General features: G+C 40.8%; 1 protein-coding gene across 6 annotated transcripts in view; it reads left to right on the forward strand.

Annotated features, from left to right (window-relative positions):
- NELL1 (neural EGFL like 1) overlaps positions 1–24304 on the forward strand; it is a 469358-nt gene that overhangs the window by 436415 nt on the left and 8639 nt on the right. For all 6 annotated transcript variants that reach the window (XM_075927737.1, XM_075927739.1, XM_075927741.1 and 3 more), the window contains 2 exons: positions 13660–13853; positions 20299–20475. In XM_075927737.1, the coding sequence (XP_075783852.1) occupies positions 13660–13853; positions 20299–20475 (371 nt within the window). The remainder of the gene's footprint in view (positions 1–13659; positions 13854–20298; positions 20476–24304) is intronic.

Consider the following 24304-nt stretch of genomic DNA (forward strand, 5'->3'; position numbering starts at 1 on the left):
GACGATTTTTTTTCTCACTGTGTGCAAGCAATAAATGGAATGTGAAATTGATGGGATTTTTAAAAATTAAATAGCTTTTCTGAGCCATCTGCTGCTGAGTACCCATGCCAAAGAGAGTAAACCAGTTTCTGATAATCTCTTATACTGGTTTTACTGTTAGAAATGAAACAAAGTTCTGCTATTCCATATGGAAGCAGATCATTTAAAGATTATACAGTTACATTCTTTTAAAAATGATTATACAGTGAATGAAACATAAATGTTAGAAGTATATTCCAACTGAAGACAAACTAAAGCTGCATTACTGGAAACCTGATTTGAACCACTTTACAAAGCTTATTTCCACGATGAAGTATTTAGCGTCAAGGCCAGAGTCCTTGAGCTTTTTATTCTTGATGAGAGAGGGTTCATCTGCATAGTAACTGTCTTTGCTTTGATATGTTTTACAGTTCTGTGTGCATGAGAAATTCTGGCCAAAAATCACAGTGGAGTTACTCCAGGGATGAATTTGGCCCACTAAGTATTTTGCGATGAGTCTAAGAACATAAGAACATAAGAGTGGCCATACTGTACTGGGTCAAGGTCTATCTGGCTGACCTGCCTTTGACAATGGTCAGCACTAGACATGTCAGAGGGAATACCATATTCAGTAATCCATCTCCTGATGGCAAGTCCTAGCTTCTGCCGTCAGAGGGTGAGGGACACCATAGCATGAGATTGCGGCCATGATCATCCAAGTCCAGATCAGTCTGTGACAGTTCCTTTGCCACCTAAAAGGAATTGCATTAGTTGTTGGACCCTCCCTTACACACCCTTCAGTGAAAACTAATGCAAAGAATTCATTTAGCTTCTCCCAAGGGCAGGGGCGGATGAGTGCGCCGCGGGGCCCAGGGCAGCGCTAAAATTTCACAGGGCCGCTCCTTTGACACGGCACATGCGCTGTGGCGCCACAGCACATGCGCGGGGCCTCAGGAAGCGTGGGGCCCGGAGCAGCCGCCCCGCTCACCCTGCCCTAAATCCGCCGCTGCCCAAGGGCCTTGGCTTCCTGAAGTTCTCCTTTAGCACCTTTATCATCTAATGGCCCCACTGGTTGATTTGCCGGATTCTTGCTTCTCAATTACTTCACCCTTTTTTGGTTGTTAGTTTTTTGTGCCTTTTGCTAGTTGCTCCCCAAATTCTACTTTGACCTAATTTTGCTTTTCTTTACAGAGTTTATGCTCCTTTCTGATTTCCTCACTAAAGCTACATCTAGACTGCATTGCTCTTTCAGGATATTGGAAGTATTCCAAAACAGCAATGCCGCGTCTTTACAAGCACTATTCTGGCATCCCTGTAACCCTCGTTCCATGATGGTTACGGGATTTGTCAGAATAGTGCCTTATTCCGTAGAGAGCGCCAAATTTCAAAATAAGCTCTTTTAATTTAAACTCGGAATAAGCTACGCAATTTGCATACTGCAAGTTGCGTAGCTTATTCTGACAGAAAGGTGCTGTCTAGACGCACCCGTATAAGATTTAACATCCAGTTTTTAAAAGATTCCTTTGGCCGCTTACTGTCTCTCTTATGTGGTGGTTTAACCAGGATGGCTTTTTTCCCCCTCTTATTCTTTCGTTGTATTTGGGGAATACATGTGAGCTTTTATTATGGTGTTTTTAAATGGTCTCAGTGCAGCATGCTGGCACTTCATTCATGCCTGCTCTTCTACCTATCTTCCACATGTTTTGAATAATTTCCCCTTTTGAAATTAACTGCTACTCTGGTGGGTTTATTTGGTTTCCCCTCTTTTCCCCAATAAACAGATATGAAATGTAATTATGGTCAATATCCCCATCCAGTTCAGCTTTATTAATCTCTTTGTGAATATTAGAACAGATCTTTGCTCCATTTAGGACTAAATCAATATTTCTCCCCCATAGCCAGTTGTAGGTTTAGCTGTTCCATCAAGCAGTCATTAATGGTGTCTATAAAATTTGTATCTGCATCCCATCCTGATGTAACATTTACTCATTCAACATGGGCATAGTTGTAAATCCCCATTATTACTGGGTTTTCGTGGCGGTAACATCTCTAGTCTCCCTGAGTATTTCACTGTCACCTTAGTCATCCTGATGAAGTGGTCAGTTTTATAGTCCCGTAAACATATAGTTGTTATTCAAGCATGTTATTCAAACATGGAATTTTTATCCAGAGATTTTATGGTAGTGTTTCATTCATTTAAGATTTTTACTATATTTGACTCTATCCCTTTCCTTCCCCTAATAGTGCCATTCCCTCAGCAGTATGTCCTACTCTGTCAGTCCGATCTATTTTTTACCCTGGTATTTCTTTCCAACAAGTTTCTGTAAAGCCTATTACATGAATAGTAATAATAATAATAAAAATAATCAATAATACTGTTACATAAACAGTGTTGCATCAGAGAGGGCCAAATCCTACAGAACAGTGTGTAGCCCCCCCAATTTTTTTAATAATATTCATTCTCAAAATTCACAGTGAAGAAGGAAGGATTCCTTAGCCTCCAAAACTACACAGCTGGTGCTACTGCTAAATATTGGAGATAGCTTGTTGCTGCCTAAACCTCCTTTTGGGGTTTTGCAATTATGGCTCTTCTCTGTGTGAGCTCTCTATTCTGCTCTCTCCTACCTCATGGTAGCATACAAATGGCCACCTAATTGAACCAACTCTTGAATGGATTATCTGTCTTCTGATCCATACACACACAGAAGAAATCCATAATTTCCACTGTGTTTGGATTTACAGGATAGTTGAAGATATCAAATCTGTATGAAAATGGAATATGTTTCCATCCTGATATTCTCACAGATGGTGTCACTTAGACAAAATGGTGGCTAGGGTTGCCAGATGGTTGAAACAAAAATACTGACACCCTCCCCCCCCCCCCCCCCCCCCCCGAAAAAAAGAAAACCTGGGAAAAATTCTGTTGAAGGGGAAAAAAGGGGGGAGAGACCAAAGTTGTTGAGCAAAAAAAAAAAAAAAAAAAAAAAAAAGAAGGTCCCCTTTAAGAGTGAGTGCAGGGTTAGGAACAGGGGAGCGGTGGAGGACTAAGACCCAGGGAAAGCGTTGCTTCCCCTAGGTCTTTTGGCCAGCAGCCATTTTGTGCCGGCAGCCTTGGGGAACCAGGTAAGCATGTGGGCTGGGGTCGGCGGGCTGGGGGTGTTGGGAGCCGGTGGGGGGAGGCCGGGTGCTGAGTGTTTGTAGGGTTGCCAGGTATCTGGCATTTTTGCCTCCTGGATGGGGAAAAATTCAAAAGATACCAGACATTTTAGGTGTCCGGTATTCTCTGAATTTTTTTACTAGACAGGAGACAAAACTACCGGACTGTCCAGGTGAATACCGGACACCTGGCAAGCCTAAGTGGCTACCAGCATGGAGCTCAGAATTAGTTTATTTTTAGTTGCAGTTGCAGCATGTGCAGGATATTATAAGCCTTTCACAATACCATGGTCAGGGCAAATGATGGCTGGTTTGGTGTGTTGTTTTCAGAGTTAATTGTGAAAATCAAAGCGGATGGGCTGGTTCTTCTCCTTCCTTCCTCCCCAGCAAAAATCCTACAGTGATTAAAGTAGGAAACTGTCTATTTTCCAGTCCTTAGTACAGTAAACTTCCGATAATCCGGCACCTTTAGGACCCAGGGGTACCGGATTATCAGATATGCCGGACTATCAGAAGGCAGGGCTATGAGGGGTCTCGAGTGGGGTGGGAGGGAATGCCACCCCAGACCCCTCATAGCCCCCCCTTACGATAGTCTGGCTCTGCCCCAGGCGTCCCTGATTCAGCCGCTTCTGGTCAGTTTCAGCAGCAGCTGAATCGGGGTGCCTGCAATAGAGCAGCTGGGGTGCTGCCGGGTTGGTCTTGTAGCGCCGCCCCTCGGCGCTGAGAGACCAACCCGGCAGCACCCCAGCTGCTCTGCCCCTGGGGTCCCCGATTCAGCCACTGCTGAAACAGATCAGCGGCTGATTCCAGGAAGCCCGGGGCAGAGCAGCTCTGCCCCGGGCTTCGTGGAATCAGCCGCTGATCTGTTTCAGCAGCGGCTGACTTGGGGACCCCTGGGGCACAGCAGCTGGGGTCCTGCCAGGTTGGTCCTGCAGCCCCGAGGGGCAGCGCTACAAGACCAACCCGGCAGCACTCCAGCTGCTCTACTCCCGGCTTCCCCGATTCAGCTGCTGGTCAGTTTCAGCAGCAGCTGAATGGGGGAAGCCTGTCCGGCTGCCCCAGCACTTCCGGGTTCCTGATGGTGCCAGAGCATTGGATGCCGGACTAATGGAGTTTTACTGTAATACAAAGGCCATTCACAGAGTTAAGAATGTTCATGTTATATATTGTGTGTGTTTTGCCATTTAGTGGTTACTACACAAAAGTACTTATTTGTCTATTCTAAAAACCCACCAAATGCTGCTGTAGGGCAAGTATATAAAATTGGTGACTTCTTAATGGCAACCACTGTTGTAAACCACCCATAAAAAGAAATCATGAGCAAGGACAGCACTTGTGTCCTGGTGGTTTTATTCTTAATGAAACATAGGCATTTCAGGCCACAGGCCTTTCTAGTGGAAACAAATAAAAAGACAACTATTAATTTTTGCAAAATTCTCTGAATGTAAAATGCAGCTCACCACTGCAAGACTGGTCAAAGGCTGAAACACTTAGGGTGTGTCTAGACTACCTAGTTTTGTCGACAAAAGTGGACTTTTGTCGACAAAACTATACCAGCATCTACACTACCACTGAGTTCTGTCGACATAACGTCGACAGAACTCAGCAGTTTTGTCGACGCTGGTATACCTCATTTTACGAGGCATAACACCTTCTGTCGACATAACTCTGTCGACAGAAGGTGTTATTGCCTGTAACATTGCGTCCAGACTACGGAGTTCTGTCGACAAAGCAGTTTGCTTTGTCGACAGAACTCAATGTGTCTGGACGCTCTTTGTCGACGGAAGTTTTGTCGACAGTATCTGTCGACAAAACTTCCGTCGACAAAATGCGGTAGGCTAGACGTACCCTTACTCTCTGTACACAGCCTCTCTTACAAATTGCTCTTGCAATTTGTTTTGCAAGCAACTCAACCCCTGTAGCAGGACCTTTGGAATTCTATTCAGTCATGCAACATCCTAGGAAGGCCAATGCACCGACTCACCATAGCAGAAAGCTGCAGTTTGAAACCTTCATTTAAATCTTAGATGTGTGCTAACCAGGGCTTGTTGTGGGGATAGGATGGCTGGTGTCAAAATGAGGGAGATCTAGGGAACAGGAAGCATCATTACCTTTCCAGTTCTCAGAGAAATCTTAATTCATGTTTGTCAGACTTTCACATATTCTAGGTGCAAGAATGCTTCAGACCCAGAGTTAAAGCGGAGTGGGTTTAAAATTTGTTTTATATAGAAAACCTTTTAGAATGTATTGTATTGTCATTGCTCTTATCTATTGTACCCACTTAATGTATTAATGCTTGTAATATCAGAGTCCATATCTCCTTCAGATATACTGAGAATAACCATAGCTCACTTTGTAAGAATCAAGAGAGAACCTCAGTGAATGAGTGAGTGGTTAACCTATGCCCCAGTATGCCTAATGATATTGCAGGAGTCTTACTTACCCTCCATGAAATCTTAGAAGCAATCTCATTAGTCTACTTTATCTTTCAATGTCTGAAGTGCTTCAGCACCAGCTACCTGATTTCTGAATAATCGATCACCTTATTTTAGAAGTTTCTTATTAGAATATAGACTAGCTAAGGAAAACCTGCTTGAGGGTTGCATGGAATTCATTATTTAAATCCCATTTGAACCAATGGTGCTTTTCAACAATAGGAGCTGAAACATTAATTGTAAATGTTTTGTTAGGCAAGTTTTATATCTTGAATCTCTCTCTCTGAAAAAAGTGCACTGCCGTGACAGAAGCCACAGACTCCTTTTAATAGGGCCTTTGTGGTTTAAAAGGGAATCACAAAATAGATCCAATTTTACTCTAAAAAACTTGTATCACTTTTAGCCATAAACACCCACAATTAATTCCGATTTAAAAGAATAGGAACTAGAGTGCTAAAGTGACAAGCTTCCTGTGAAAAATAAAATAATATTCATCTTTAATTTGTACATACATTTGTTGGAAGCCCAACATGTAATTGTCACATTAGATTATATTGTAATGGCTTAACGAAGTTGAAATTAGCACTCTAGAAGGCTTTTTTTTCTGCAACATTTTAACATGCTATCAGAGTACCTGTATTGCACCACTCACAGGCACACATTGCAAGATGTTATAGGAAAGATTGAAAACTGGAAGTTTGGTGGCAAGGAATCACTTGAGTATTTCAGTGAAAATAAATTAGTGAATTTGTGTTGATGTACAACACGTACAGCCATAGGACTGGAAGGGACTTCGACAGGTCATCTAGTCCAGTCCCCTGCCCTCATGGCATGACTTAGAATTATCTAGACCATTCCTGACAGATGTTTGTCTAATCTGCTTTTAGAAAACTCCAATGATGGAGATTTTACAAATTCCCCAGGTAATTTATTCCAGTGTTTAACCACCCAGAAAGTTGGGAAGATTTTCCAAATGTCCAGCCTGAACCACCTTTGCTGCAGTTGAAGCTCATTGCTATTCGACCTACCCTCAGCTGTTAAGGAGAACAATTCACTTCCCTCTTCTATGTAACAATCTTTCCTGTACTTGAAATTGTTATAATTCCCAGTCTTTTCTTTCCAAGATTAAATAACCCTTTTTTCAGTCTTTCCTCAAAGGTCATGTTTTCTAGATATTTAATCATTTTTGTTGCTCTTCCCTGGACTTTCTCCAGTTTGTCCACATCTTTCCTGAAATGGAACCCCAGAACTGGACACAATGCTCCACTCCAGAGCAGAGTGGAATAATTCATTTTCATGTCTTGCTTACAACATTCCTGCTAATATTTTTCAGAATGTTTGCTTTTTTGCAACAGTATTATGGTGTGGATTCATATTTTGCCTTTGATCCATTATAATCACCCCATCCCTTTCTGCAGTACCCAGTCGTAGATAAGTAATTTCTTGTAGGTGTGCAAATGGTTCCTTCCTAAGTAAAGTCCTTTGCATTTGTCCTTATTGAATTTAATTGTTTACTTCAAATCATTTCCTCAAAGCACTTGAAACCACTCCCAGATTGGTATCATCCACAAACTTTATAACTACTGTCTATATCATTATTTAAATAATTGATGAAGAAAGATATTGAACAGGAATGGATATGGACCTTATCCCTGTGGGAGCTCATTTGATATACCCTTCCATCTTGACTATGAGCCATTGAAAACTACTCTCTGAGAATGCTATTCCAATCAGTTATGCATCCACATTTTAGTAGTTTCATTTATAGTTCTGTAGTTTCAAAGAAGTTCATGTGAGAACAGTTTGAAAAAATTTTACCAAAAAATTAGAGCACTTCTTTTCCCCATCCACAGGACTTGTTACCCTGTCAAATAAAGCTGTACCTTGGTTTGACATGAGCTGTTCTTAACAAATCTATGCTTCCTTATTTTCTTTCAAGTGCTTGCTCATGTCCATTCAACATTGGTGTAAGTGGTCACCACATGTACTGGTGCCAGAAGATTTCCCTAAGCAGTACCCGTATGGGCTGACTCCAGCACTCCCTGGCATGACGTGCATATCACACACTGCCTTCCACATCCTATGACTTAAACTACAAACTAAACAATGGTGGTGCTAATTGTTCTTCTCAGCCTGTTGTAACCATTTGAACCAACTACTCACTGTCTCTCTCTTTATTTCTCTCTCCTTTTCCTATTCTTTTTTTCCTCCCCCCTTCCACTTCTCTTATTTATTCTTGGATCTGGATTTCTAATACACCTGTCATCTGAAGAAGTGGGTTGTGCCCGTGAAAGCTCATGATACCATCTCTACATGTTTTGTTTGTTTGGGTTACCTAGAGAGGTGGTGGAATCTCCACCCCTAGAGGTTTTTAAGTTTAAGCCCTGGCTGGGTTGAGTTAGTTGGGATTGGTCCTGCCTTGGGCAGGGGGCTGGAGTTGATGACCTAAGGATGAGGTCTCTTCTAGCTCTATGATTCTAAGGTGCTACTAGTCTATTTGTTGTTAAGTTTTACACTGTTTAGGGCAGAAACAAAAAACAGGACTATGTAGCACTTTAAAAACTAATGAGATGGTTTAATACTTGATGAGCTTTCGTGGGCCAAACCCACTTCCTCAGATCAAAAACTGCTGTTCCCCTCCCTCCTCAGTTCCTTCTTATCACCAATGTCCAGGCTTGCTGTCACTTCCCTTCTTAACTTAATCGCTTGTAAATAGTTTTCCCTTTAGTTAGTCCTTAGTAGTACTTTAGAGTAGTTAGCAGGCACTTAAAACAGGGCAGGCCTCATCCTGGGGCAAATGTCTCTATGTCATGTGGTATCTGCCTGTTAGCGACCAGCATGAGGGAGGGTCTGTGGTGCTTAGGAGAAGCAAATATCATTGACAAGTGCCACATCTGCAAGTCCTTTAAACTGTGGATGAAGGCGAGGGACAGTCATTTAACAGCTTTCCTCGTAGAGTTGGCTCTAGCTCCGCTACAGGTCCAGTGTTCTGAGTCGATACCAACCACAAGTGATTTGGCGTGCAGTGCACTGCCAGCACTGAGAGGTATGCAGCACCATTTCCCCCTCTTTGGAATTGGCTTAGCAGCTGAAGGAACTTCAGAGGGGGAGAGTCCCAGGCCTGTGTAAAGACAGGGCTAAGAAGCAGTTATGACCCCTCCACAGCTGCTTCAGTATGGGGTTGCCCGGCCTGCTCCCCACCACTGACTCTAGGCTTGCTCCATGGTGAATTTGTCCCCCAAAATGAACCTAACTGCTAGTGTTTTTATAATCAGAAAGGAGCTAAGCTGGCTTGCTACTATATCTATAATACCCGTCTCTTTAATCATAGCTGTCTACCTTTATTAGCAAACACATTTTTACTTTGGTACCACATAATGCTGCTATGTCTGGGAAAGAGCAACTTCTGCATAGCTCTGCTTCATTTATAATTAAGCGCTCTCAACTTTGTACTGATCCCCTCACCAGACCCTTTATGGCTGATGATAGAAGAAAAACAGCAGTTGGTTTCACCATGTGCATGGTGATAGGTTGGCATTTATCAGACATTCTCAGTCTGAGTCAAGCTAGGATTTCTGTGAAAACTATGGAGATATATGAGACTTGTGACATTTTTTTTATCACAATTTCAAATTCACATACTTGAAGTTGTATTTTGTAATATTTAGGCCTATAAATTGGACTAACTCTTCTACAGAAAATTCAACAAATGATTTCAGTTAAGAATTACTAGAATATCATAAAATGATTTTCACTAGCTGCAATTTCCAATGTAGAGCCAGTTCATTATAATGGTGAATTCAGTCCACTTTCCTGTGGCTATCCCAGCAATCATTCTTGTAAGATAATTTACTAGTAAATAAGGATTATTTTCTTCCACATTTTAAAATTGCTTCTCTATATTCTTTTACTACATATTCAATTACTCGTTTATACCATTTGTTCACATGTATAATGGAATAGGTGCACTGAGATAAATGAGATTGGAATGGTCCTTAATCTGTTATCAAAACCCCCACAATTTAATGTCCAAATATGAAAAGAGGAGAATATCAAACTAAGCTTAAAATTTCTTCAGAAGTAAGTTATAGACAATGTGGATGGTTTAGTAAGATTCTCAGAAATACAGCAATAAGAACACTGCTTTGGGGATGTTCTGAGAAAATTAGTTCTATTAAAAGATGTTATCAAATGGATGCAACTTTCAACCCTTTTATATTTGATTAATGACTACAACATTTAAATAATAAATGTAATAAAATAATAGGGAACCACCATTTGAATTAAGAAAGAAAAATGAATTGAGTAGTGATTAGAGATTTATGTAGAAAATATGTTGCTTGGCTTTTGCTTGATTGGTTCTTTTATCATGAATGGCCTGCTTGCTAGTTTGGGCAACTCTCAGTAGGGCATCCTCTTAATGTGCCCTCAGCAGAGAACAACAGTTGCAGTATGTAAATAGGGCACCTCTTCCCTTTTGGATATGTATAATAGATTAAGTTGGCTTTGTGCAGTGCAAACAGGTCTGTAGTGCTGAGAATATGAATAATGTCACTTTCCATAATTGCTAACATCTGGCTTTCCATAAATCTGTTAAATTGCATGGAAGCAGAATTAGATTTCTGTGTCATAAGTAAAGCAATTACATGGAACTCTGTAGGCAATATGGCTCTATATTCATCTGTGAAATCCTTTTAGTTTTGAACAGTTAAAAACTACTCTTCTAATATGCGCTCTAATCCTGCTGTATATTGTATATATATACTATTCAAGAAGATCTTAACATTGTGGGGAAGAAAATATGGACAATGCTAGCATCTATTAAATGTGAAATCACTTTCACAAAGAGTATGTTACATTTGTTCTCAAGACAAAAATACAAGGTCAAGCTCTGAAGAGACAAGTAGAAAATGTTGTTTTCAAGAATACTCGTAGACCCGCTGTAGCTAATTGGTTATCTTTCACTGAAATCACTGATTCAGGATCAGCTTACTCATGGCCCAATTTAAATCACTGTTTCTTCCTTTTTTTCTTGCCTTTCTTTTCATAGTACTCTGTCACTTCAGATTTAATGGGACACAAGATATGTTTCTAATTCATAAAGTCCCTTTTCCATCATCACTTGTAGCGGACCTTCCAGTCGATGTTCTTTATTATACAAAGGATGGGGGGGCGCATAGTAACAGTGGAGTAAGGGTGGGTACATGGAGACAATCCTAAAAATGAAGTCCAATTATAACTTGTTGCTGTGACAAAGATGAGGCAGCAAAATATATCAGGGACAGGGAAGTCTTAGGGCTGAATTGTGCTATTAGAAACACTGCTGAGCAAGGGTTGGCATGTAAGTTGCATCACCCCAGGAGGCATTATGCTTTAAACACAACCCTTCAAGGCGGGACTTCCTCTCTACTTCACCTTTGCTCTGGGGGTAGGAGGCAATGGAGAGGGAGGAACAGCAAATTGCTGCTGGCTTATTGTATTAGTCCACCTCTGATCTGCACGTTGCTGGGCTCAGAGCCAAGTTTCTGCCCACTTGTAAATTGAGGAGCATAAGTATAATAGACAAAGTGTGCAGGTTTGGTACCCTTACTGTAACACTGCCCTGACCCAAATGAGATAAGAATAGAAAGGATTTTACATAAATGTAAAATCCTTTCTATTCTTATCAGTGCAAATATTTCAAAGGTTTTTTTCCCCTTCAGTTTGTAGTCAGTCCTTATTCTAGTACAACTCCCATTCATATCAGTTTAAGTTTTGTCTTAGTAAGGCCAGAATAAAAATTGAGAAAGGGCTTTGGCCCAATGAGATCACGTGTCCCTTTGGATATATTTATCTTCATGCTGCTATTGTTGACCAAAGCACAAAGTCCCTCTACTGCAGGAGTGGGCAATAATTCTTGATGAGGGCCACTCCAAGATTTTGGAAAGTGATCATGAGCTGCATTTTTCTCTCTAGGAGGTGCAGGGTCTGGGATAGAAGTTGGGTGCAGAAGGGAGCTTGAGGTAGGGTACTGGGAGTGGGTGTGAGGTCTGAGAAGTACTGTTGCAATGCAGTACCTACCAGTCTAATTTCTGGGTTAGAACTAGCTCTGCACTCTTTGACTGCATCTAGACTGGCAAGTTTTTGCGCAAAAACTTGCCAGCTGTCTACACTGGCCGCTTGATTTTGCGCAAAAGCACTGACATTCTACTGTCTGAAATCAGTGCTTCTTGCGCAAATGCTTTGACGTTCCCATTTGGGAAAAAGCCCTTTTCCGGTAATGTTTTTGTGCAAGAGGGCCAGTGTAGACAGCTAAAAACTGTTTTGCGCAAAAAAGCCCCAATGGCGAAAATGGCGATCGGGGCTTTCTTGCGGAAAAGTGTCCGTGCCAATCTAGACGCTCTTTTCCGCAAATGCTTTTAATGGAGAAAACTTTTCTGTTAAAAGCATGTGCGGAAAATCATGCCAGTCTAGACATAGCCTTTCAGTGTTTTAGATGATACTATGCTTATAGAAATGTCTTTTGGGTAAAATGTAAACATATATCCTAACCTCTTGTAGAGATCGCTAAAGATCCCATGGCACTTGCCACAGAAGTATCATCATTAGTCCTATTTTCCTGGCCAAATTCCAGATTGGGTAAGATGCCTTACATAAATTCCCTCCGCAGTTTCAAATATGCATCATATGGTTCACTTTTCCCAAATTCTTGTGTAGTGTTGTTGTGTGAAATTAAATAGTTACCATATTTCAGCCCCAAAATAGCTGCATTTTAACTGGTAAGTGTACTGATTCTGCAGTGTAGTGTGTGAACTTTTATTATACGAAAGTGCTTTAGAATGCTTCAGGATTGAAAAAAAAAAACATGGTGTGAGATTTGATCATCTCTTATCCTTCATATTCATATGTGTATGCGTACATGCATACATACAATTTATTTCATAGGTGGGTGGGTGTTTGTGGTGTAGTGTAGTGTAATGTAGTTACCCAGCGTTGCTCGGGACAGTTGATACAACTGAGGTGAGGAGCCTGAGGAGAGGGAGGAGGAAGGGAGCTGCGCGCCTACCACTGGCACCCAAGCCTACCCTCCCCTTCCTTATCTTTCTGCCATACTTAGTAAGTGACTGTCCCCACCACTTCCCCCGGCAAGCTGCCTCTCCCCCCACTGCTGAGCTCTGTGCAGCCCCGGGGAGAGGCATCGGTCTCTCATCTCTTCCCTCCCATCATCCCTTAAAATCTTCTCCTGGATAAAAGGTTAGCCCATTCAAAGTTTGGTTGCCGTAGCTCTTATAGTGTCCAAGTTATTAGCGCACAAACATTCTCCTTTATATATTAGGCGCGTGCGCGCGCACACACACACACACACACACACACAGAAAATGCTTCATCTCATCCAACTCCAAAACTTTGTGCTGCAACGGGTAGGCTTTTGGCAGTTCTATACAGTATGAGAACAAGGCCAATCTGTTCAATTGCATTGTAGCTGAAATTCTTCCGATACCTTCTTAAATACTGCTCAAAAGATGGGAGGAGAAACATGCCTGTTTTTCAGATAGCACCTCACACAAAGATCTCATTGTCTTTTCTACAAAAAGTCACTGCAGGGCACATTCAGACTTGGGATAATTACATTCTGTCCATCAGCATTTCCCCAGCACTTTCAATTAGATGACTTTAAACTACCAAACCACTTATTGCATCACTCCGCCAGCATTATTATATCCATGAAAAACAGGTGCTTTTCAGATTGTGTTTATGCTAAATTCCATCTGAGAGAGTGAGTTTTGCCCACAAAAGCTCATGATATTGTGTATAGATACAGATAGATAGATATATAACTTTATCTGTAACTGGAGATTAGAACAACTAATATATATATAGTTATTCTAAGGACTACTCGTTTTTAAGGTTACAGACTCACACAGTTACCCCCTCTGCAATGCCTAAATTCTGTGCTTCATACCCTTTTGCCATCAAGACAAATAAATCGAACTTGTCTAACAACAAATTCCATGGTACCATTTGTCACTTGAAATGAAGATTAGCACTGTAAACTGGCGATGTTTTGCAGATATCGATGAATGTGCCTTAAGGACCCACACCTGTTGGAATGATTCAGCCTGTGTGAACTTGGCGGGAGGTTTTGACTGCCTGTGCCCCTCAGGACCATCTTGCACTGGTGACTGCCCACATGAAGGTGGCTTGAAGCGTAATGGTCAGGTGTGGACACTGAAGGAAGACAGATGCTCTGTTTGTTCTTGTAAGGTGAGTTCCATGAGACCTATATATTCATTTTTAGATTCTCTAGTGTTTTCTTTCTGAAGAAGCTGAGCTTTAATTCTTACATTTTTGGGAAGCCAGTCATAACAGAAATAAATTCACTTCAAACGAAGGTTTAGACCAGGTTTACTCAACTTTGGAAGCCTTGGGGGCAACAATGATACAGCACATGCTGAGGGATGCAAGTTAAGTGTGGTTGAATATACATGCAAATAGCTTCTTTCACACTGACGGGCATGAATACAAAGATTAAGCTTTAAGCAGCAGTGCCAGACCCAAACGTGGCTAGTGTAAAAGCCAGTCAGTACCTCTCAGGCTCTGCCCACAAGGCTAAGCTGCCAGCACTTCCCACAGTGCCCCAGCACATCCTTTGTGGGGGCTAGAAATGCTGACGCCCTGTACCCATTTGTTCCAGCCAGCCCATCTGCTTGTGTCTTTCAGTGCTCACCCCGCCTGGGAAACGCCTCCCCATTGTGAAGCATGTTCCCAGAGCAGGCCATGTTCAAATGATCCCACCCACACACCACATGTTGAGCCCCGCGTAAACCCAAACCGCACCACGGGCCACATGTTGAGTAGCCCTGGTTTAGACTGATTCTGCAATAGTCCTGTTTAGACATAGTCAGACCTCTAGGAAACTTGAGCTAAAAGATATTGGGCATGATTCTCTTCACTTACATGTGGTCTAGGCCAGGAGTAACTCCACTGAAACTAATGGAGTTACACAAATACAAATTGATTTTAGAGACACACATTCATGTATAGATTAAAATGATAGTTATACCTGTAGAAACGTAGGTCTTAATTCCAATCCATTGAAGTTTATGATTAAATCCTATTATCGACAGCAGGAGTAGGACTTAGCCCTTGCATAGGTAGAAGTAAAATGAGAATATGGCGCACTGGAAATATGTTGGAAAGAGGGTTAGAAATGGAATATTATTCCAGCTGTTGAAAGCCTATGTGACAGTTAAGATCTGTTTGATGTTATAAGGAGGCTTTTAACTCCCCTAAAACTAGAAGAGCACAGTGGCAGGTCAGGCCATCAGAATCAATACAACACTCAACATTCACTGTGCTTGTTTTAGGTTAGAATGGAAGTATGTCAGATTAACACACATACTGTGTTCCTACTTCTAGCAGTCCCAGGTATCCTACAAATCCCCCCCCCTTCAGGAGTGGAAGTCTGCAACTTGGTTGAATACATAGTGAGCTCACATTGTAATCCTAAAAAATGGCAGGTTCTATGAAAGGATTTCATGTCACTGAAATGAACAGTTTAATAGATGTGAAGACATCTGGTCTGCCTTTGTAGAGTTTTAATGATTAGCAGTGTCATTTTAGTCAGTCTTGTAACTTATGCCTTATTTGCCTTGCTCTGCTTCTTATACTGAGTGTCTCTTGCTAGTATTTGAAAATATGTGATGTGACCAGCTAATACTGCAAACACAGGCACTAACTCCCTAGATACTCTGGTGCTGGAGCACCCAGTGGGAAAAAAAACAGTGAATGCTCAGTATTTACCAGCTGCCTACTAGCCAATTGTTGGCTCAGCAAAGGGCTTAGGGGACAGCAGAGAGTGATGGGAGACTGTGTGTGTGTTGTGGGGTGGGGGCAAGGTTGAGAGAGGATGGAGCAGGAAGAGATTGAAGGCAGGACCAGAGAGGAGAATAGAGACAAGGCAAAAGAGGGGACTTATGAGATGGCCATGCACTCCAGTTAAAAAAAAAAATCAGCCTCTGAACAGTGGCATAGTAAGTAGCCCACCTGTCTCCTTAAATATTTGCATTTTATTTCAGGATTTGCTTTGTGTTTGAAGAACCATATCCTGCCCCTTTGCTCAAAGCCAATTTAAGGGGGCCTCCATATCCTTCCCCACTATGTACAGTGCACAGCAGGTTCAATGACTCTTTCAGCCTGTAGACCGCAACAGAAGCCATTTTGCTCCCATTACACTAAGGACTGTTCAGTGGATCTGCAAAGTCTGTCCCACTAATCATGACTGCACCCTTCAAGTGCTGTCACAGAGACAGCTGACGTAGCACTCAGGCAGTGTGGAGTCCCTCTGCATCTCCCACATTTGAGGAGGGGAAGTCATCCCCACTTACAGTATAGGGGCATAGGATGAGGGACAGGATAGACCTAACTATATTATTCCTTTTGTTTGTTTCTATCTGAGCTTTAAAAAAATACTTGTGCTCTAGGCAAAACAAGCAAGTAAAAAAATATTATTTTGTATAGGACTCAACTCCCATAAATTAAGTTATCTGCTTTTAAAAAGAAAAACAACTAGGAGTAAATATCGTCTCTGGCCTGATACTTTTACAAGGCTGCTGACTTCTATGAAAACTAACAATTCTTCATTCAAGTAAAGACATGCTATTCTCAGTAACTTATGAGAATTACACCATTTACTTCAGAGAACCAGATTTGATACCTTTAATCACAGTTTTGTACCTTATTCTAAAATTGACTGGACTTCAATGGGTCTATTTATGGAGTAAGATACCATCCATCAGTAATAATTAGATCAGACTTACAAGCCATTCCTTCTCCCCCTGGCCTGAGCTGGTACAGTCTTTTGGGTTTTTTTGTTTCCTTTGAGTGGAAGACCATATTGGTATTTGTCCCGATGCATGACAATACAATTTACAAGAACATTAAAATTCCTCAAGCTTAATTAGCTGAATGCAATAATTAACAAAGTAGCCTCGAGTTGATTGCTCTACCTTCTCCAAGTCTTATGAGAATTATTAGACAGAACTGGGAAAGACTTGTTTTTTTAAATTCTGGTTTGTTGTTCTATGATCTTGTGAATAAAGCAGCTTAGCTGAAGTTATACAGTTCAATTATTTCTTCATATGTGTATCTATCTACCTACCTTTAAAAAGAAAGAATATACAATTCTTGCAAGTGAGGAGAGTAAGTACAGTTCAAGGAGGGATGTGATGAAACTGAGTGAAAGTGCATCCTCTTTAGGAAGTACAGAATAGCAGTTAAATGACAGCACATTGCAGGCCACAGAATCTCACCCATCCACTCCTCTGATAGATGCCTGGCTGAATTACTGAAGTTCTCACATCATGATTTAAAGACTTTAAGTTACAGGGAATCATCCACTTACTTATACTGGTTCAAACCTGCAATAGCCCCATGCTGTAGGAAAAGAAGCAAAAAAGTCAGGCTCTGCCAATCTGACCACAGCGAAATTTCTTTGCGTGCCCAAATATGGTGATTAGTTACAGCTTCAGAAGTTACTTCCAATGGGTCAGACCCATCAGCCAGCCACTTGGAAAGAATTTACTGCAATAACTCAGAGCCCTCCCCACAGTGTCCCATCACCAGCCATTGGAGATATTTGCTGCTACTGGTTACAGATTTCTACATGTGATTGTAGGCAGACTCATTATTCCAGCCCCTCCATAAACTTTTCAAGCTCAGTTTCAAAGCCTGTTAGAATGTTTGTACCCACTGCTCCCCTTGAAAGTCTGTTCCAGAACTTCACTCTCCTGTGTGACACAGCTGTACAAAAGCAAGATCTGTTGCCTAACTGCTCTATGCTGATGGGAGACAGCTCTCCTGTTGGCATAGTTAAACCTCCCCTAGCAAGAACTATGCTGGCAGAAGAGTTTCACCTGCTGACATAGTGCTGTGCACGCTACTGTTTATGCTAGAATATTCACAGCTAAGTGACAAATTTTACCGACATAAGCGGCAGTGTAGATGTGGTCTTAGTTTTATTTCAAGACTTGTTGATGGCCAGGTTATCCTTTTCGTTGTTGGGTCTCCACACTGGTGCTTAACTGAATTAACTCCTCTCCATCCATTGTATTTAGTGAGAGCAGTATTTTCCCTCTGCCTTCTTTGATTAGGGCTATACAAGCCAAGTTCTTCAGTTTCCACTCATAAGACCCACACTGCCATGTCTGTGTAACTGTTTTTAATGCACTAGCTTGAAGAAAGCCATATGCTTGAGCTGGGATTTGCTCTCCTTGCTCCAAGTGTAGTTGTAGCTTTGTGTCATGCAATACAGGAATCACATTCTTTCCTCTAAGCATGAGGCCTAACAAGGTTGCTAAAAAGGAGGAGGAAAGTAGTATGTTATCAAAGGCCTCCAGCTAAATCATCAAGCATTAGCAGTGTTCTGAAACAGAGAAAAGTAACTAACTTTTTATATTGCCACCTCTGAGTAGCACAAGAGTCATAAGTAGCACAGAATCACCAACTCTGTTACCAATTAAAAAGGGTAATTTAAAAAATCATCTGTAGGCAAAAGGATGCCATTCTGAACAGGACGGACAGGATATTGCCGGCTGTTTTTAATCAGAACGCCTACATTCAGATGGTGAAATTATAGGTCACTACAAGACACACAGAGGGCTTGCACAGTTGTCATGTTAGACTGTTTAGGCAAAATTGTAGCTTTACAATCTCTGAGTAAAAGGCAGCACCCAGCTCAGCTAATCATCATTCCTCCTTTTCTGACACACAGTTCTAGGTCTGGTATTCTGGCGCAGAGAAGAGGGAGGAAATCACTTTGCTCCCTTTCCTGCAGTGGTTTGTTCCTCTTCCCATCCTGCATCCAGCTTGCTGCTCTGGCTAGCAAATCAGATTAGAGCCAGAATTATTCCTGTTCTTCCTAACATTTCTTCTCTGGAATATCAAATTAACAGACCCTGATCTCACCAACAAAGGTGGAGTAACAAGATCAGCGGCAAGTAAAGGAGAACAATCATTCTTTATACCTCCCCCCTCTGCTCTGCTGAGTAAGGGATATACACTCCAGCCTTCTGCACTGTTGGTAGAAAATGCAGTTGACTCCAGCACTGAATAGGTGTTATGCTCTCTACTTTTCCATATTCTTTTTTTTTTTTGTTAGACACAATTTCAATTATTCCCTACAATCAAATGTAATATGCTAATCATTTCTGGATCATTATTGAACACCTGCAGTGTCATTAGCTAACATGAGCATTATGAGTCCTTGCCGCTGGTGTTCTGCACATTGCTTTTCAGCAAAGTTTGGTTTTGTTTATTGATTTTTTTTTTAAACAAAGCAATACTTATGAATACAGAAAATCTAAGCAACTGCCACCACACTTTAAAGTCATTTTGGTTTATCCCCAATCTGCTTAGTAATCACCCTTTAAAAGAATTAGGGGGCTCATTTAAGAAAAAACTGTGATTAGTCAGTTCTGTAATATCACTTTAGGACTGCTCCTTTCATTTGTAAGCATGATGCGAAATGGTGGCATTAAAGGATATTTGTATTTCTGCTTCTTTTGGGTGTAGTCCTACAGATGTCATGCAGTGACTTAATTCAGAGTAATTTAATGGACTTATTCAGGAATGAAACCAGTGTGACTCAGAGCAGAACCTGGCCCTCATTCCTTACTCAGCCATATCATTCCTTGACAGCAATTGAGACTTTGGAATTGATCAATAATCTAGTTAAAATCAAAACTTTCCACTGAACTCGTCATTATAAGTTAGGATTTCACTTTCCCATTCTGTATATAGAGTAACAATGTGTGGACTCACCTATAATGAAGAGTGTAATTTATAAGGTACCCCTACCATTTTCCTCACTAACATTAGAACAGATTCATTTTTCTTTTGCAAAGTGATGTGTCCTCTTCATTTTACATCTAGAAGAAATGTCTGTTTATTATAATTCCAATTAGCAGTATTTATCTGATAACACTGTGTAAATACTTAACTGAAATAGTCAAAATCATATTTTTAAGGAATCTGTAGCATAAAAATAATCTTGAGTTATCCACTGAAGATGTATTATGCAATGTGATATGTTGTGGCCATCAGTTTTTCTCTGATACATTGAAGGTCAAGATGTAGAGTATAACTAGAGATAAATTAAGATGGAGGAATACTTAATGCCACTATGATTTTATGAGATTGCTGGCTTTCACTGACTTTTTAATGTAGTGTGCTCCTATTAAATTTATTGGGCCACCTACACAGTTTCAATTTAAATTATTTTCTTGACAATCACATCGTTATTCAAAAGACAGTGCAAAGGAAACTATTGTTCTGTCACATTCTAGAAAAATAATTGAGGTAAAATTACTTCATTCATATAATTGAGGAGATAAAATTACTTTGCTCCCTCTGAACCCAAGAGGCTGTTCATATTTTCTTTTTATCCAGTGGTTAGGAACAAGAGGGACATAGTAAAATTTGTCTTAGCCTCAGAGAGTAAAGTAAAAAGGAAACACTACAGATCACGAAATAGCCACTATTCTTGGTGGGGTGACTTACAGCAATAGAAGCTGGGGAGGCTCATTTCTTGGCAGACTGGACTGTATAAGAATAACTGTAGTCTGCTATCTCTAGTGGTATTTTCTACTCATCTGATCATCCCCTGCTATTTACCACTTGCTTGTTATTTGTGACAATTTGTTCTCTACAGAACGGGAAGATATTCTGCCGGAGAACAGCTTGCGATTGTCAGAACCCCAGTGTTGATCTGTTTTGCTGCCCAGAGTGTGACACAAGAGTGACAAGTCAATGTTTAGACCAAAATGGTCATAAGCTGTATCGTAGCGGGGATAACTGGACCTACAGCTGTCAACAGTGTCGTTGTCTGGTATGGAACAAGATTAAACATTTTCAAGAGAAACCAAGCAGTAAAGGTTTTGATTATAGCAACATGCTTTATATTATGATGTTATTAATCATACCAACTCCTCCCTTTCACTATTTGACATATTAAAGGGATTTTAAAGGAGTCAAACTCCTGGATCAGAAGCAAGATAAGTCAGAATATGTGTAGACCATTTCCCAGTTCCACGTAAAGAGACTGGTCAAACAACCAGAATTTCACAGAATGCTGGCAAATTATGAAACTTTTTCCATTTTGTGGTGCATAGAACCCATTGAGAAAAGCATCAAGTACAGAATTTCTTCAGAATTTTTATTGGGAGGGTTTTTTTCCCCCCTCCAAAATAGCTGTTACCACTCAAGAAAGAGATCTTGGAGTCTTTATGGATAGTTCTCTGAAAATATCTGCTCAATGTGTGGTGGCTATCAAAAAAGCGAAGAGGATGTTAGGAACCAATAAGAAAGGGATAAATAAGACACAAAGTATCATAATGCTTCTATATGAATCTGGGGCACCACCACCTCTTGAATACTGTGTGGGGAGCTGGTCACCCTATCTCAAAAAAGCTACATGGGAATCTGAAAAGGGCAACAAAAATTAGTAGCTGTATAGAACAACTTGTATATGAGGAGAGATTTTTAAAACACTAGGATTTTTCAGCCTGGAAAAAAAGATACGCCTATTATAGAGATCTATAAAATTTTGACTGGTATGGAGTAAATAAATAAGGAAATGTTATTTACTCTTTCACATAACTCACGAAGTAGGGAGGTCACCCAAAGAAACTGATAGGCAGCAAACAAAAGGAAGTACTTCACCAAACGCAGAGTCTGTGGAACTCTTCGCTAGAGGATACTGCAGGCAAAAATTTTAACACAGTTCAAAAAAAAAGACCTAAATAAGTTAATGGTGGATAGGACCATCAATGGCTATTAGTGAGGATGAACAGGGATGCAACATGATGTGCTGATTAGCCCTAGCCTTTGTTTGCCATAAGATGGAAAGGGTTGAAATGGGGTGGATAACTTGATTGCCTCTTCTGTTCATTCCCTCTGAAGCAGCTGGCATTGGCCACTATTGAAAGACACGATATTGGGGTAGATCAGGGGTGAGCAATAGGTGGCCCATAGGCCAGACATGATGTATACCAACAAACACATCCACAGGTATGGACCAGGAAACCACTTCCCATTAGCTGGGAATTGCCATCCCTGGCCAACGAAGCTACGAGCAGCTGTACCTGTGGATGCGCAGGTAAATTAATTGCCCTGCAGCCCAACAGAGCTTGGTGAACTGAGTGTGGTCTGCAGGCCACTTATTGCCCAACCCTAGTCTAGCTGGATGTTTGGTCTGACCCAGTACAGCCATTCTTAGGGTTGAAATATTTGATTTTGAAAAAACTGTCAATTCTATTAGGGAAGGTCAGTCACATGGTGGGTTAAGAAATCAAAAATCAAGTCTTACAAATTAACATTGAAAAGCACCACAAGAGAACACTTGAACAGTGATTTATGCAAAAGGGAAGAAGAAAAATTAAAAGACAACTCAAACCTACAGACTAAAAACGCAGGTTAGTCTTTTCATTCACAATTACCATATAAAATAAAGCAGCGAGGAGTCCTATGGCACCTTATAAAGTGTTGGAGCATAAGCTTTCATGGGCAAAGACCCACTTCGTCAGATGCATGTAGTGGTAATTTCCAGAGGCAGGTATAAATACGCAAGCCAGAATCAGGCTAGAGATGATGAGGTGGATCCAATCAGGGAGGATGAGGCCCACTTCTAGTAGCTGATCTGGAGGTGTGAATACCAAGAGAGGAGAAGCTGCTTTTGTAGTTAACTAGCCATTCACAGTCTTTGTTTAATCCTGAGTTGATTGTGTCAAACTTGAAGATGAACTGTAGCTCAGTAGTTTCTCTTTGAAGTCTGATCCTGAAGTTTTTTTGCTGCAGGATGGCTACCTTTAGATCTGCAATTGTATGTCCAGGGAGATTGAAGTGTTAGCCTCCTACAGGTTTTTGTATATTGCCATTCCTAATATCAGATTTGTGTCCATTTATTCTTTTACATAGGAACTGTCCAGTTTGGCCAATGTATATACTGTGTCTTTGCCCACGAAAGCTTATGCTCCAACACTTCAGTTAGTTTATAAGATGCCACAGGACTCCTCACCGCTTTTGCAGATTCAGACTAACACGGCTACCCCTCTGATACTTGACATAAAATAAAGTTTATTTTTCCTCCCCTTTTTAAAATCACTATCCCAACAATTCTAGTTTTCTAAAAAATAACATTTTCATTGGGAAAATGTGCTCTGCTCCATCTAGAAGACTGTCCTTGGTTTGGAGAACTCAGAAGTCCTCTGGGCATAAGAGACTGAGTTATAACATACAGACTTCTTGTCCTTGTAACAGAGTCACAAGTGCTTTGTTGGAGAACTGCAAACCTTTTACTTCAGTTTACTTTCTTTATCTTGTTTTAAATGCTTGTATAAGGGAAAGAGAAGGGAAGTGATTTTCAGGTACATGTTTAATTATATTTCCAAGGCAGGCACAACTCAGCTGCATTATCTTGTTTTCAGAAAGATTCCTGATCTTGCCTAATTTTATAGCCAAGTTAATCATTATAAAAAGTCCAGGAGATTTAAGATAATGCACTAAGACAGTAGTGTAGCTGAGATTTGGACCCAATCCTAAATCAAAAGACTTTAGACTTCCCATTCTTGTACTAAGCGTGCTCAAACACAACAACTTTACTTGTTATCCTACTTTATTTTTTCCCCCCATTCATCTTGTACAAGGCATGCACAGCCCTAGTGGGAATGTACCTTCTTTGGGAACACTGTCTGTATAACAGAAGAAAACCTATAATATGTACCTAAAAGATTTTTTTGATTATTTAATTTTCAGTTATGGGAGAGTAGAAAAAATAGCTTTTGTTTTTCATCCCAAGAAGAGGCAGCCCTGATTAGAACTATGTCCATAACAGATTACAAACTTCAGTCAGTTATATAGAGCACCCATAGAAAAAGAGATTGCCTAGAAAGTAGTAAAAGTGATTTTCATTTAAGAAAGTCAGAGGATATTATAAATATATACATATTTTATATACATATATAAAAAATAAATCTGTGCTTCAGGGACAAATCCTTATCTAGACATCTGTCTGCTTGGGTAGCACAAAGCAGATAAAAGTTGCTTTAACAGAGCAGATCAGGATTGTCCTCAGAAGGGATTCCCTGAGTAATGTAAAGCGTTGCTGGCTCTGCTTAGAGTGTACCCTTCTCTAAGAGTAGGGGGAATAGGGTGAAAGAGCAGGAGAGGGTTTTCGGAGGCAGGCCGGAATCCCCTGCACTCCATCGGATGCTGTTCTACATGATGGCCCTTGAGCATCACAAGAAGCCTGATTCAAGGATGGATATTTTTCCTCCACTGTAGATTGGCAGGTACAGAATTTAAAAACAGTATCATAACTTTAAATACAAACCAATTCCTTCCCCTAAAACAGTTACTAACTAGAAATATGTCCATACTCGTTTCAACCTAGAAGCTACCTTAGCCCTCTGGCTCCTTTCACGGGGCTTGGGTTTGTCCTTTGGCTGCTTCCTCAAACTCAGCTTAAATAGTGAGCACCTTCCACAAACAGCAGCAGGAGGGCTAGTCATATGTTGAGAAGCATTTCATAGGTCTCTAAGTAGTGCATTTTTCTGCTCAGCCCTGGAGATGCTTTCTTTAGCCTGCACTGTGAGCAGACCTTACTTAGGCAGTAGTTACCCAAAAAGGCTGGAGTCTATCAATGCCTTTAGTAAATTGTC

The sequence above is a fragment of the Pelodiscus sinensis genome, chromosome 4 (genome assembly GCF_049634645.1).
Source record: "Pelodiscus sinensis isolate JC-2024 chromosome 4, ASM4963464v1, whole genome shotgun sequence".
NCBI lineage: Eukaryota > Metazoa > Chordata > Testudines > Trionychidae > Pelodiscus > Pelodiscus sinensis.